Below are 14,415 nucleotides of genomic sequence, written 5' to 3' on the forward strand. Positions count from 1 at the left end.
CATAGTAGAAAGAACACTTGGAGCAAAAGAACCTCAATAATGTCATCAGTAGAACCAGAGCATGCTGAACCCCATACTCCTAGAAACTCACTGGAGAATGATTAGACCATTAACCAGGATGCAAGGCCCCTCAAGGTGGCACAAGGAAAGTAACTCTCACCCTGCAATACCATGCAAACTAAAGGGGTTTACACGGCTTATTGTGGGATGCACCGGGAAGAGAATTTAGAGATTGTATAGAACTTCTAAGGAGATGTTTTAAGGTAATCATGAGAACAGGTACAACTTGTTACACGATGTTTAGAGGAAGGACCAAAGGAGGGCAAAAGACCAATTTCCAAGGTAGACTGGGCAGGAACAAGCATGGAAAACAGAGGGAAAAGTTCTTTCAGGTCAAAGAAACACAAGACTTTCACATGCAATCCAGCTGAAATAAGACAAAAACCCTTACCTCCTGACCCAATTCACATGCCATTTGGCTCAGAAGTAATGAAAAAACCCTTGCATTTTGTAGTAGAACTCTGCCCATGATCCCCAAATAAGTAGACATCACCACTGGGTACCTCTGAAACAAAAGTAAACCAAAACAAAGGAGGCTTAGCTTAATTAAGAGAAAAATGCTTTGTATGCATCCTTTACATATTTTATTAAATTTAAAATCAGAAATTGTAATTTAAAAGCTTCTAAGAATACAAGACTGATTGAACAATCATTACCAGTCTCTTGATTCTTACAATATGAAAACTATAACAATCTCAAAGTCAGTTTCCTCCAAAAAGCAATGATAATTTGCTTAGTGATTTTGCTTTAAATTTAAAAACCTGCATCTTAAAGAATGAACAGTATATTGTACCATTTAAAAATTACTTTCACAGTTGATTATGGTTCAAAATCACTGTTTACAATTGTAGTAACATTAAAAAGTGCTTAGTATTTCTTTAAGTTGTTACTTATTTCACTGACAGAAACTGTAATACATTTGCCAGTAACCAGTTTGTTATCTCAAAATTAACTGGATACAGTAATAAGCTCATAAGTTTATTATGTTGTTATTACTTTTAATTTCAAAGAAGCTACAAATTTCCTCATATTAAATTCAGCATCTAAGAATATAAAAGTATTTCATAGAATTGCCTCCTTGAAAAATGAAATGCCAGCATCTACCTGAAAACTGTATCCAAATCAATACCTTTTTGAATAGGAAGCAATTTATTAGTCTCAAATCAGAAGACATTTCAATAATCCACTCTCCAGTTTTGGGTCTTCTTAAACTGTAAACTACTCTGCTTTGTGTTCTGTACAGCAAAAAGTACATAGTTAAGTAATACTACCTGGCTTATTCTTGGAAATGTCTTATTTAACTCAGTAACAATGGGAGCCAAATACTGATATCTGAAAGTCTTCAACTGAAAAAAACCAATTTGATCAAAAAAGTCAAAAGCATACAGAATTCTACCCACTCATTCAAGATTTTTTTTTCTCCTGCTACCACTGCAAGGTTTAACACAGTTAAAGCATATTGGATTTTACTCCTTTTTACTGAACATGGAATTTTGAAGGGAAAAGAGAGAGGAAAGGGAGAACTTAAGACATTCAAGCAAGCTAAATCTTAAAGCCTCTTCTGTCTCACACAAAGCATTCTCACAACCTTTGAATCCTGACACACTAGATATTTAAATAAGAAAAAGGTCAAGTCAATCTTCTTGTCCAGTTTGTTCTTCTATAGTGCAGGTACATTTAAAAAGGAGTAGTGTGTGTCTTTAAAAAACTACAACAAAACCCCTCCCAACACCTACAAAGGATCTAATTAAACACAGTCACATGAATAATGAAAGGACAGCAAATAAAATCTGTGTTATTTTATTAAAATAGATACTAGATTACAAAATAAATGATATGTCATTTTAAATCTTGCACTACTATGTGACTTTTACAGACTTTTAAAATAGATGTCAAAGCTCTATCAGATGCTTTTAAAATAAGAGAAAATGCAACATCAATATGAAAAAGCTGTGCCAGAAAATAGAAAGTACTTTTCTGCTCAAAAGGAAAAGTAGAGAGTAGTTCAAGAGTAACTCTTACCTCCCCGTCTATAATCCCCCGGAATACTGATGGCAGAAGTGGTTGAAACACTTGAGGACCCAAAACAGGGTTCACTTTTAAGACATTTTCCACAACCTTAAGAACAAAATTGAATTAGACAATTGAAGTACTTCTAAAAATCTTAACTGAAGCTTTAAAACTACATATACTGGTCTATATAGAAAGCCCTGGTAGGATGTTTACCAATAAATACCAGGTTTGCTTTTTTAATATTATTTCAGATTGCTGAAATTATATTCTAGTGAAGTACTCTGCAAACCTGATCTGCATAACAGACCTGACGAAAACCAACATGCCAAGTGAAACTCACCTAGCCAAGCACCTCCTCAAAGAGCCCCCTCCTCTCACTGGCAAAGCTATGAAGTGGGTTGGAAGGAAGGACCCTGGTAAGGCTCCAGGAAAAGCAGTTTGATAAGGTGCATTGGCAGGCAGGGGCGAGTACCAGCAGTTTAAGGCTTATTTCCATACCTTTGTCCTGACACTTTTTTGAAGAACCATTGATTGGGACCTACCATTTCTTTGCTGGCTATCAAGTAACCACAAGTGCTCTCAAATGTGTTAATTCTAAGTATGCTGCTCTGGTTCCCAGTTTTAATATTCTTTACCCTTGGCTTCTCAGTTCTTTTTTTTCCCCTCTGTAAGCTGTTACCTGAACTAAATTCCCCCCCTCCCCTTGTTCTTCAGGCTTTCTTTACCCCAGCTGTTTAGGGTCTCCCTTTGTACCAAGACGAAGAGGGGAAAAAGCTGTGAGAACAATGCGCTGATACCTGTTCACTCCTACGGGTACGTAAAGACAGAGACCATGCATCTATACACTGATGTGTATATAAAGGTGCTTCCCTTAAACCACCTACTTTCAGCTCAGAGACACTTCAACAAGGAACTACTCTTCCATGCTCTTGCCCAGTCTCCCCCAAATCTTTTTTTCTTTCTGAACCTTGCTCCTGCTAGCTTCATTTAAAGTCCTCCACTTCTTGCCTTGAGAGAGATGTTAACCAGTTGACCCCCTTCAATGCCTCTCAGTTTTGTAGACTTGTAGTGTTGTATGGAGATGAACGTTAATTTTTTGTAGACATATAGTGTTGTATGGAGGTGAACATAAATTTTTCCCCATTCATCTTTTCCAGGCAGTGGAAGTTTTGGCTAATTCATTTGTTCCTTGTATAGAGCCTTTTCTAACCTTTTATTGTCTGTCTCAATTAGAAAATCAAGTCACATCAAGCGTGAGCAATCTCGTGATAAACAGTCTTATCAGTCTAAATCAGTATTTTTCAATCTTATCCATTTATTTACTGTTCTGATGTATTTTCAATCCAGCCAAAGCTGTTTGTAGGAAAATATTTCAGAGAACATCCCCAGATGTTTCTGTTCCCAGTATTTATCTTAGGGGCTTTTTGTTTAACCAGTCAGCACAGTGACGCCTGGCAAAACATCTTCCTTCATGTGAAAAAACATGGCTCAGATATCCTTCTGGAAGCAAGCAGGCATGTTAAGAAGGTGTAAGTACCATACTGGACAATAGCCCTGTAGCTAATGCAAGGCCACACTGGGAGCCAAATGCGTAAACAATACTATATTAGCAGCAGCATACCACTTTAGAGATCTGATTAAAAGCTGCTGCATCAAACGTTTGCTGAACTATAAACTCTAAATAACAGTAATGATAGAAAGGAATTGACATTTCAAATTCCAGCACTAGAGTCCTTGAACTCCTCACAGAAGGAACTACAAGTTGGGAGGACCATCAGCTTCTCCTGTCTTCTGTCCTGCATTCTGCAAGCAGTTGTGCAACCTACCAAAGAGGTAGGTAGGATCTAGGTTTTTTCCTCTAGTGCATATATAATGAGCTGATTTCAAGTTGAAGTTTTTATAAGCAACAGAGTTCCCCGTTAGTGCAGCCACTGGAAACTTAAGTAGTAATACACTACAACTGCTGCTCAATTATCTTGCATTGCAAACTCCAGCTTTACTTCCTGAAATTCTTCAAAAGGCACATTTAAAGTATTGTGCTTAATATTGCAAGAGCTTATGATTTTTGTAACATCTCTTTCATAATACTATTTAAAGTTTGTGCAAAAAAAATTAGGGTTTTAGTACTTTGAAGAACCTCTAGCAACTCTATTTAAGCAGTTGCTGCCATTACATTAGCAACTTATACCAAAAGCAAAGACCGTTTGAACCCTATGTCATGGTACAAATACAAAAGCTACACAAAGCAACGTGAGAGTACATACATTCAGCATTCAGTGAAGATCAGAAAAGCTTGGCTCTAGACCTATTATGTGCTAGAGTCATACAGAAATGTAGAAAAAAATAAAAATGCTTCTTGATCATGTGATGCTTATTTAATCACAAAATCACACGAACAGTTTTTATAATAATACACATGTGCAGGCTTCTCACTTAACCCGTATCTTGCCAGTTTTTCAAATATGCGGTTACTGTATAATTATTTTTCTTAGTAGTATTGAATACTGAAAAGGAAAACTAATATTGAAGAAATTATATATTATTGTTGTTTGTGTTAGCAAAAGGATCAATACTGGTTGATAAAGTACAGATAAAACTCAGATTCGGATGGCTAGATACAGAAATTAGATTATTACCTTTGCACATTTTGATTAGAAACACTCAAAATGAACCTAGATTTTTAACATACCAGTACTATTTTTACTTCAGGGTTGAATCATTTCTTGAAGTTGCATTTTTGTCCTAATAACGACATTTTTTCTGAATTGTGAACCAAGCTGAAAACTAAATTGGGACAACTCTCAAAACTAATTAATCAGATTGATTTTGCCCTTCTATTTTGCTATTAGAAGCGTAAGTATCTTTTGTGTTATATTGCAGTACTCTTCTCCATTCTAAAATTCAACTAGAAATACACAAATTTGATTAGCTTCCATAAGCCAAAGATTAAATCATGTTACTCTGACTCAAAATACAATCCTTGTTTTCAACTCAATGCTCTCGAGATTTTCTATATATAACATCTTCACAATGCAGTGACTGGTCATCTGGCTGTTTAAGTGTGCTTTTGCTGAGAACAAACTATTTTCATGAAGATCCAAGCCCTCACCAACTACAATTTTCTCTAGTAATCTAGAAAAATATCAAGTGGGAAAGTTACCAGGGAATCTTAATCTAAATCTATCTGTACAAAGAGGCCTCAAACTAGCTTAGAACCCATTTACCCAAGGACAACACTCTGTAATCACATGAAGTAATGAAAGCATTGGAGAGAGGGTACAGGAATAGTGTACTAGGTCATTATCTTTTAGGGTACTCTATTTAAGGCTATACTGACCATCTCTTGGGAAAAGTAGTATTTTTAATACATACATATGTGTATATATACAGTCTCTACACACATGTTAAATATGTAGCTCTGGATATTAGTTTTATTACACTCTACCTTTAAAACTTGAACTTGGCCATCAGTAGTTACGTCCTTCAAATGTTCACAAAATGATCGGCATAAGTCAGCAGCATACATCTGAAATTAAATGAAAAAGGAGATATTATGCAAACACATTTTGTATCTACACGCATATGTCCAAAGACCCAGCTTCTATTCAAAGATCATATTTGCAAAAATGCTTGTCTTTCCTGAACTCGTGAAAAGCTAACCTAAGCATTTTGCTGGTTTTTTGTGACTTTGCAGGTTTTTTAAACTGTCTATCTCAATGAATTTTATAATGAAGATGTGAGAACAAGGCATAATATCTCTAGTTTTGCTAGAATTTATGATCATAATTTAATCTGGTAGGATAATTAGATTTTACTATTACTACCCTGCATAGGACCTTTTCAGGTATCAAAGTACTAAAACAATCCACAAAACATTAATTTTGAATAATAATCTTTCTCAAATCTGATTCGATTAAGCATCCACCATGTGCCATAAAGAGCTAACATCAGGACGAAATGATAAATGAATAAAAGTGTAAGTGTTTGAATGTACAATATTTTCCAACCGACACGAGAGCAAATAGTTTGCCAGTAGGGAACCAAGGTGCTAATATGAATCTTTATATAATGGTAACATACCTGTAAAAATTCAGATGATGATAAGAAAACATACGCGTTGATAATCTTAAAGCAATTTTTGACATTTTCTGAACTCAGCTCTGGAAAAAGAGAAATCACAATTCAGAACCTCATCACCAAACTGAAGTAAAACCAAAACAATTTGCTTCTAAAAGTTGTTTTTCCTCACAAAGCATTTAGGTGCCAGATGCCTACAAATAGAAAAAAAAAATTATCATCTATTCAGTACCATTCTGGTTCTGTCTCCCTGCCAGAGAGTAACAAGAGGCACAAGATCTCTCATGTCCTCAAATGGAAGCACAAGAAATCCAATGACCTCAAAAGCTAATGCTAATTAAAAAAAAAGTCAAGTTTTAAATGTGATGCTGGGCTAAGAAGGTATTAAAGATGGAACAAATGAAACATACATAAGGGACCTGCAATTACTGATAAATGATCCCTCTAACATTTGAGTCAATAAATCCTGAGTAGAAAGAGTGAAATCAGGATTGCGTTTCTGCCCTTCTGACCCAGGTGCCACATCAATTGGCGTTGAGCTTTTGGATTGAAGCACACGGAGCTTTACGCCATACCTTGAGTATTTCAGTAAGGAAAGCATATCCATTTAACAGACAGATACACACAGAAGATGGTATACAACAACAGTTTGAAGAGACAATAACAGATACGTCCTCAGGCAATACCTATCAAACTATATAAATAAACAGAAAATCACCCCAGAATATCTATAAACACAATCCATAGCAAAACAAAAGATCTCCAAGTTTCACATGGAGGCTGATACTAGTGCAGAAGGCCAACAGCCCTCGTTGTCTGAAAACAAAACAGAAAACTAAAACAACTCAAAGGGCTTGCTAAATTTTCTTAAAACCAGTTTGGGAGACAGACTGTTCTTGGTAAAGTAAGTGGACTTCTACATCACTACCTTCAATTAATATTCCATTAAAATGATCAGGGGAAGCCAACAGGAAAATACTTTTACATAACTTCATTTAAAAGTTCCTTATCAGATTAAACTACCAGCAGCTGGCTAAGATGTGGTATGTCTTCCATGGCTTACATAATTGCAGCCTATGTGTGGCTTACATAGCAAAACTTCCACAGAAAATACCACATGACAGAAAGCACGGCTGGTTTTCCATTATAACATCTGAAAAGTTCTGGGGAGTTTTAGCAGTTTCTCCTCTTTTCCCTTCCATTAGAAAGAACATTAATGCTCCCATTATTCGACAAGGCTATTGGACAGCTTTGAATACAAGACTAATTTCATATCTCAGTGCTTGGACAGGTCATGTCTTGTTATCACTTGGTTTGAATATTTGCGTATCTTTACTTGAAAAGAGGTAATTTTTCAACTATCCATCCAATAGCTTCATCAAAAGATTCCAATACATCTACAAATTAGCTTCAGTAGCACATTAACTAGTGTTAAACATGCTTTGAAGTAACTGCATTCTCCTTAGAGGTCTGTAGGTTTTTTTCTTCTTACTGGATGCAACCATATTTTAAGGTTCAAACACTGATGCAGTAGGCAAATTGTAAAGAAATGGTCATACAAACATGAAGTGCTACCAAGCCTTCCGTAACTTTCCGTTCTGTGGTAACTGATACAAAGATAATAAAGTATGAGCAGCAAAATTTCAGGAAGTTAGTTATTTCAGGCCAGAAAGAAAAAACAGGTAAGATACATGTCATGGAAATGAGAGAATTTCAGTTACTCATCTTTGCATAAAGCTCAATGTTTAGTAAAGGCATTTTTGTAGAAAGAGATCACCTTCAACTGATTACATTTAAAACCCAATTATGCATCAATTCTCTTGCCAGGTTTTCCTGAATCAAACATATCTTTTTTCTGAACTAACTCATGTGCTCCTCTGGGTTTTGTTGGGTATCAGAGGAATTATTCCAGTTCCAGTAACCTGCTTTTTGCCACACCTTTAAAAGTACAGCACAGGCACATTAAATCTGATGCTTCTTGAAACAGGTTATGTCTCACTTTGACCACATTCCCAAACTGAAATTTTATAAGATTTAGCTGTCATTTTAAGCGGTCTCAGTGCAGAAATGTATCCATCCTCAGAGAATTAATGTATTCCTCCATTCCACATTATTCAATCTGCTGCACTGAAAGATGGATTAAGGAGCCTCTGCAAGGCCTCTATAGGGCTATTATATTTCAACAGAATTTAAACATTAGCAGTAGCGCTGACACAAAAATCAAATGTGACAATTATGCTGTGAATGATTATTCTACATCAGTAATAGCACCACAGCCTTTGAGGGAAGGTCAGTTATGCAAGTGAAATCAAGCCTTCATATCAAATGCAACATTCTATTCCTATATCTTTAAGGATAGCATTGATTACTTTAAAAGGCAAATCTAACTCATTTTGTACAACTCCTCTGACATCAAGTTCAAACAGCAGTAGTATCCTGAAATGGATATGTAAAGCTCTTTTCAGAAAGGCATATATATCTGGAAAGGAACAACTACATGTTACTTTCTGACTAGTTAATATTAAAAAAAAATAAATTAAAAAAAAAAAAATCCTCATTGCTATGTTTATATTTTGTCGACAACTACTGCTTTTATTTTCAGTGCTGCTTGACTGATATGGTTACAGACATATTTAGGTAGTTTGGAAACATCGTACGTAGTTATTCACTGTATAATGGAAAAGCTAATAATGGAAATTTAAATTCTCCAGACTAGAAATCATCATTGTGGTTGTAAGCAGAACAGGCAAGGATTCCATATAATCAGTATCACTAAAACTCCACACATTTCATGATAAATTTCTGTAACTTCTTTAAAAAAAACTCTGAAATGATAAACTGAAATTTGTCTTATTTTCTGGGTACAAAGCAGCCTCAATTTATTAATAAAAGAGGGTAAGTAGATAATAAATATTCAAGAGGATGGAAAAGTCAAACAATAAAAAGCTGTTCTTCATATTTTAACAGTTACAATTTTGCAAGCCCCCTCAGTTCTTTAGCCACAGGAGCATTAATTAATGCACGAACAACACAAGGCGTAGCAAAAAAAGAACAAAAATCACAAAGAAATTTTATTAGTAAAAGACTTACCAAGAAGGGCAGACATGTTCTGAAATATTCTCAGGAGCTCAGGTGTAAGACATGGACTATTCTCCAATGTCACTAACCTACCAACAGATTAAGCAAAACATTTAAGATTATCTATGAATAACAGTGAGCAATCATTTTGACAGATGTAAAACATTGTAACTTCCAGTAACCATCTATATGATCTTTAAATAATGTGTAACAGTTACTTGAAGCATATTTCAAGGGCAGCAGTAGTCCTCACAACACACACATCAGTATAGGCATGGGTCTTGCTATGGTAGGAAAAGAAAGAAAAACATGCCACTGTCTTTTTATGAAGACAATGTAACCTCCAAAACGCAGCTGTGACAATGTTTAAGTACCCAACCTGGGAACTCAGAGGAGGTGGGTAGAGAGGGATATTCACCGTATAAGGACCGCATGTGTAGTGCTTTATACCTCAAAGGAGCAGCTGTGGTGGCAACCAGCTCACACTTTTTTCTTTTCTTTTTTTGAGGTCTACAATGATGCATTGATTACAATACATAAAAACAGAACTATATGCTCTGCACTGTTTGTAACATTCCTGAGGTTTGAAAACAGTGGCTACAAATCAAATTCATACTTAAAGCCAGAGTATCACATTCCAATTTGTTCCTAGATCTTAGGTGTGAGATTACTATATTTAAATAATATTTCTGATTACGTAAAGTATCTTAGCAGGAGAACAGCCTTTGTTTCAAGAAGCCATTAGAGTCCCAACCATGTCTGCCAACTCCATCCAGATTCCTCTGATGCTCTAGGACACCTTAAAATGTCATTCTTCTGCATAAGCATCAGAATAACAACCTCAAGACCAGTATTATTAACAAGATATAAAGGCTCTGAACCGATACATTAGAAGGGCCCATCTTAAATTTTGTGAAGATATTGCACTTTGGCTTGCTGCTCCACCACTAACAGCATTATACATTTTAGTTTTGCAGCACATAGAACATTTGTAGATTAAGTATCTGTAATTCAAATACCCATCTACAATTTAGATCAAACAAATTGCTCAGTATTTCAAGACAAACTCAATGTATTCCTGTTCTGTAGGAAAGGGATGTGCTGAACTTGGTCCAGGAACAGTTTCCTCCTCCTACAGTGGTGTCACCTGCACCCGAAACATACAAATTGGGCTCACGGCAAACTGATCACAGTGCCACTTTTTGTTCAGTCACCAAATAGCCTGAGATCTGGAAGATAATTTTTGCATTTTACCCTTGTAAACTCATCATCTCTTCCAGTAACAAGCCCTGATAATCACTGGATCATTGTGCTCCCAAAGTCAAACACATTCAAATTTTAGTTTAGCACACAGATTATAGTGAGTCTAGACTTTCTGACTTGCTGTTTATTTTGACAACAGAACTGTATGTTCACTATCAACTGCCTGAAAAATAATTTCTATTTTTAAATTTTAAAAAGTTATTTTTAAAATGTGTTTCTTCTACTAACATCATAACTTCATCTCTTCTGAGAAAAGGTATATAGATGATATCAGGGTAAAATAACAATATATAAATTCTTAATGCAGTCACAGGGTTTTTTTAAACCTCTTTCTCCGCCCACCTTCTGGGTATATCAAAACAACATTTAAAAAATTAGAAACTAATAAAGAACATTCTTACCACAACTCCAAACCATCTTCCAGAAGATAGACATGGGGAGGCTGAGAAACATCTGTACTTAGCTGAATAACAGGAAGCAGGAAAGGATAGAGATTTTTGCTGTCTGCTCCCAGTCCCTATAAAATAAAAAATGTTAATAAAATACTTTAAAAACCTCAATTGAAGCATTTCAAGAATAGCATTGAAAAAGATCTGTGATGCTGTTCTATTTGCATACTGTAAACGTGCATTCAAGAAATCAAATGTTGAACTTGCATCCACTTCATAGAACAACAGAATAGTCCCGATACTCCTGAACTTTCTCTTAATAGAACTTGAGAAAATTACGTAAGTTTTTTAAAAACAAGCAGCTTATCAATGGACTGCAAGAAAAAAAAAAACCAATACAAACAAACAAACCTAAAAACATTCACCGGTCATTCACTGTCTAGGAGAAGTCACAGCTCTAACAAATATGAAATACTAAATGCTGAATAAAATGTTACAAAGATCAAGAAAAAATTACTCTTTGGACCTTACCACATACTACATCTTTGACATATTCTGAGAATCAGGAGAAGGATTTGTTTTCATTGCTACACAGAGATTCAGAGCTGACTCCAGGGATTTCTTTTTTTGAAATGATTCATGAGCCATACACAAAGACGTCTCCTCAAGAACACAGAGGTGAGAATTTTTTCAGCAATCATTTAATAAGAAAACCCAATTTTTAAAAGTAAGCTAAATGTAACTATTGTCAAAACTAATCATAAATTAATCCTAAAAGGAATAGAATTCTTAAATTGGGAACTATCTGCATATTTTTTAATATTACTACTTAAGAGAACTGAGACTAGTTGAATGCTTCATTTGCATAATATACTATATTTGGAATCTGCTAAGTTTAAAATTATTTGATGTTTCTAAGTGAAGGCGGAATTATTTAAACAAAGTTGCCTTAAAAGAAAAAGAATCTTCTACAAATTTCTCTCATGTCTTTGTGTCCACCTATATTTCTGACCTCCACTGGGACCAGTAATAAGAAGCTCCATGATTTGTGTGGGAAAATTGCTTGGAGAGGGGAAATTATAAACCTAACAGAAGGTGTAGTATTCTAACAACCTTTTTAGGGAAAAATACAGTTGCCACTTTCGGACAGTTGGCATGCACAGAATCTACTCCACCATGGTTCCCTAGGCAACACAACCTGCTGTCCTAGAGGAGCAGTGGAGGTGGAGCAGAGTGGAGAGCCCCTGGCCAGGCTCTGCTGTGCTCCCTGCAGGACTGGGAACTTGGTGGTGCCATACAGCCGATAGGCTGCACAGCAACTGTCAAATGTGAAATGTAAGAGATGTCCATCGGTGAGCCAACAACTGTGTTAAAACTATTCTTAGATGAACCTTTCTCATTGTAATCTTGTTACAATACGAACACACATCTCCACCCCAAAGTTACTCACCTCCAAGGCATGACCACCCCTCACTGAGCATGCACTATTTCTTACCAACTATGTCTTTAAATGAAAGCGAGAGAAGTTTATACCAATCAATAATGTAAGAATGTATGAGTAGAGTCACTCAAGCTCACCTGAGAGTAAAGTATAAAAAGTGAATGAATGAGGGGAGAAGTTAGGGAAGACTCAATCGTAACTTCTGGGATCAGTCAATGGGCTGCACCCGCCTTCTCCCCCATAGGGACGCCTATTGGGTAAGATCTTTGACTTATGGATGCTAAATAACTAACTTACGCTAGCTGTTATTAGTTATTAATGTTTTGGTTGTGTATAGTTTGGTTGTATATCACTTCAAACTTGTTTTTGCACAGTCCCTATCACCAGCAATCATGAACCTTATCTTGGCACAATTTTATAATAAAGAGTGTTATTCTGTAAACCGTTAGTGTGAGTCCTTTGTGGGCACCAGCAGTTGCCGGCAGTGGGTAACACACTCAGGTAAAGTGGGAAGACCTGAGGAGGGGCCCCCCTGATGCTGTTGGCGTGTTTCCCTGAACAAGGCAGTTGAGTTGCCCCCCGATCCAGCGGGGCTGTTCAGTGAGGGGGCTTTCCTGGGGCACTGATAGACAGATCAAACACCTGGCGTTGAGAGGATTTCCCCTCCGCCTCTTCACATGACAATTTGTTTATTGTGAAATATGTTTTATCTTTGTTCAAATTAACTACACTTTTAAAGGAACCCTAATTGTCCCTTTAGTTGCAACGACTAGTCATTCCCCTTCCACTTTCTCTACACTGTTAACCTCTACAATACTATCTCCTTTAAAATCATGCATTTCCAGAAGTTCAACATTGCCTGCATATTCACAGTCTGTTCCTCTATGGACACTGCCCTACAGCCTAGGAGCACTTCTTTTGATCTTTGCTATTCCTACTCTTTTTTGAGATGTAGTAGGGTTGGAGAAAGTGGGATGGCATATAGTCCATACTAAAGCAATGCTGAACAGCACAGATTCTGCAGGTAATCTAACCATTTACTGGTTTATTTGACAAATCTTTTCTCAGGAGCATACTACATTTATTTACATTTTTACTACCTACAGAACAGATATTCCAAGTGCTAGCATTAATTGATTATACCAAGATCTTTTCCTTCACTAATAAGAAATTCAGTTAATTTTAACTATCGTCTCTCAATAAAGCAAGCAGCTAGTAATTTTTACAGGCTTTCAAAATTCTCTGCCAAAGTATTGCAGTAAGCCTACAGAGGAATTAGGGAATTTTTTGTAGATGTATAGAAAAACAGGGAAGTTACCATCAAGAATCAAAACCACCCAAGAAGCTCATTTTGAGTGACATCATGCAGTACATCCAGGAGAAGCAGGGGATCAGGCCCAGCCAGCATGGGTTTATGAAAGGCAGGTCCTGCTTGATGAACCTGATCTCCTTCTAGGGCAAGGTGACCCACTTAGTGCACGGGGGAAAGGCTGTGGATGTTGTCTACTTGGACTTCAGTAAAACCTTTGACACCATCTCCCACAGCATTCACCTGAAGAAATTGGCTGCTCATGGCTTGAATGCACATACTCTTCACTGAGTAAAAAAACAGCTGCATGGCTCTGTCCAAAGAGTGGTGGTGGTGAATGGAGTCAAATCCAACTGGTGGCTGGTCACAAGTGGTGTTCCCCAGGGCTCAGTATTGGGGCCAGTTCCATTTAATATCTTTATCAATGATCTGGATGAGGGGATCGGATGCACCCTCAGTAAGTTTGCAGATGACACCAAGCTGCGGGGAGTGTTGATCTGCTTGAGGGCAGGAGGCTCTGCAGAGGGGTCTGGACATGCCAGACCGATGGACCAAGGCTAGTTACATGAGGTTCAACAAGGCTCCGTGCCGGGTCCTGCACCTGGGTCACACCAGCCCCACACAGCGCTACAGGCTGGGGCAGAGCGGCTGGAAAGGGCCTGGTGGGAAAGGGCCTGGGGGTGCTGGTCGGCAGCCGGCTGGGCATGAGCCAGCTGTGTGCCCAGGTGGCCAAGGAGGCCAGCAGCACCCTGGCTGGTATCAGAAACTGTGTGGCCAGCAGGACT

The 14,415-nt window shown here is 37.1% G+C and overlaps 1 protein-coding gene across 6 annotated transcripts in view; it reads right to left on the bottom strand.

Moving 5' to 3' along the window:
- Nucleotides 1–14,415, bottom strand: part of IPO11 (importin 11) — a 99,822-nt gene that overhangs the window by 31,582 nt on the left and 53,825 nt on the right. For all 6 annotated transcript variants that reach the window (XM_056325413.1, XM_056325416.1, XM_056325414.1 and 3 more), the window contains exons 24-29: nucleotides 10,893–11,008; nucleotides 9,241–9,317; nucleotides 6,154–6,233; nucleotides 5,519–5,599; nucleotides 2,083–2,178; nucleotides 452–565 (exon numbers count right to left, since the gene is read on the bottom strand). In XM_056325413.1, the coding sequence (XP_056181388.1) occupies nucleotides 452–565; nucleotides 2,083–2,178; nucleotides 5,519–5,599; nucleotides 6,154–6,233; nucleotides 9,241–9,317; nucleotides 10,893–11,008 (564 nt within the window). The remainder of the gene's footprint in view (nucleotides 1–451; nucleotides 566–2,082; nucleotides 2,179–5,518; nucleotides 5,600–6,153; nucleotides 6,234–9,240; nucleotides 9,318–10,892; nucleotides 11,009–14,415) is intronic.

This window comes from Falco biarmicus, chromosome Z (genome assembly GCF_023638135.1).
Source record: "Falco biarmicus isolate bFalBia1 chromosome Z, bFalBia1.pri, whole genome shotgun sequence".
NCBI lineage: Eukaryota > Metazoa > Chordata > Aves > Falconiformes > Falconidae > Falco > Falco biarmicus.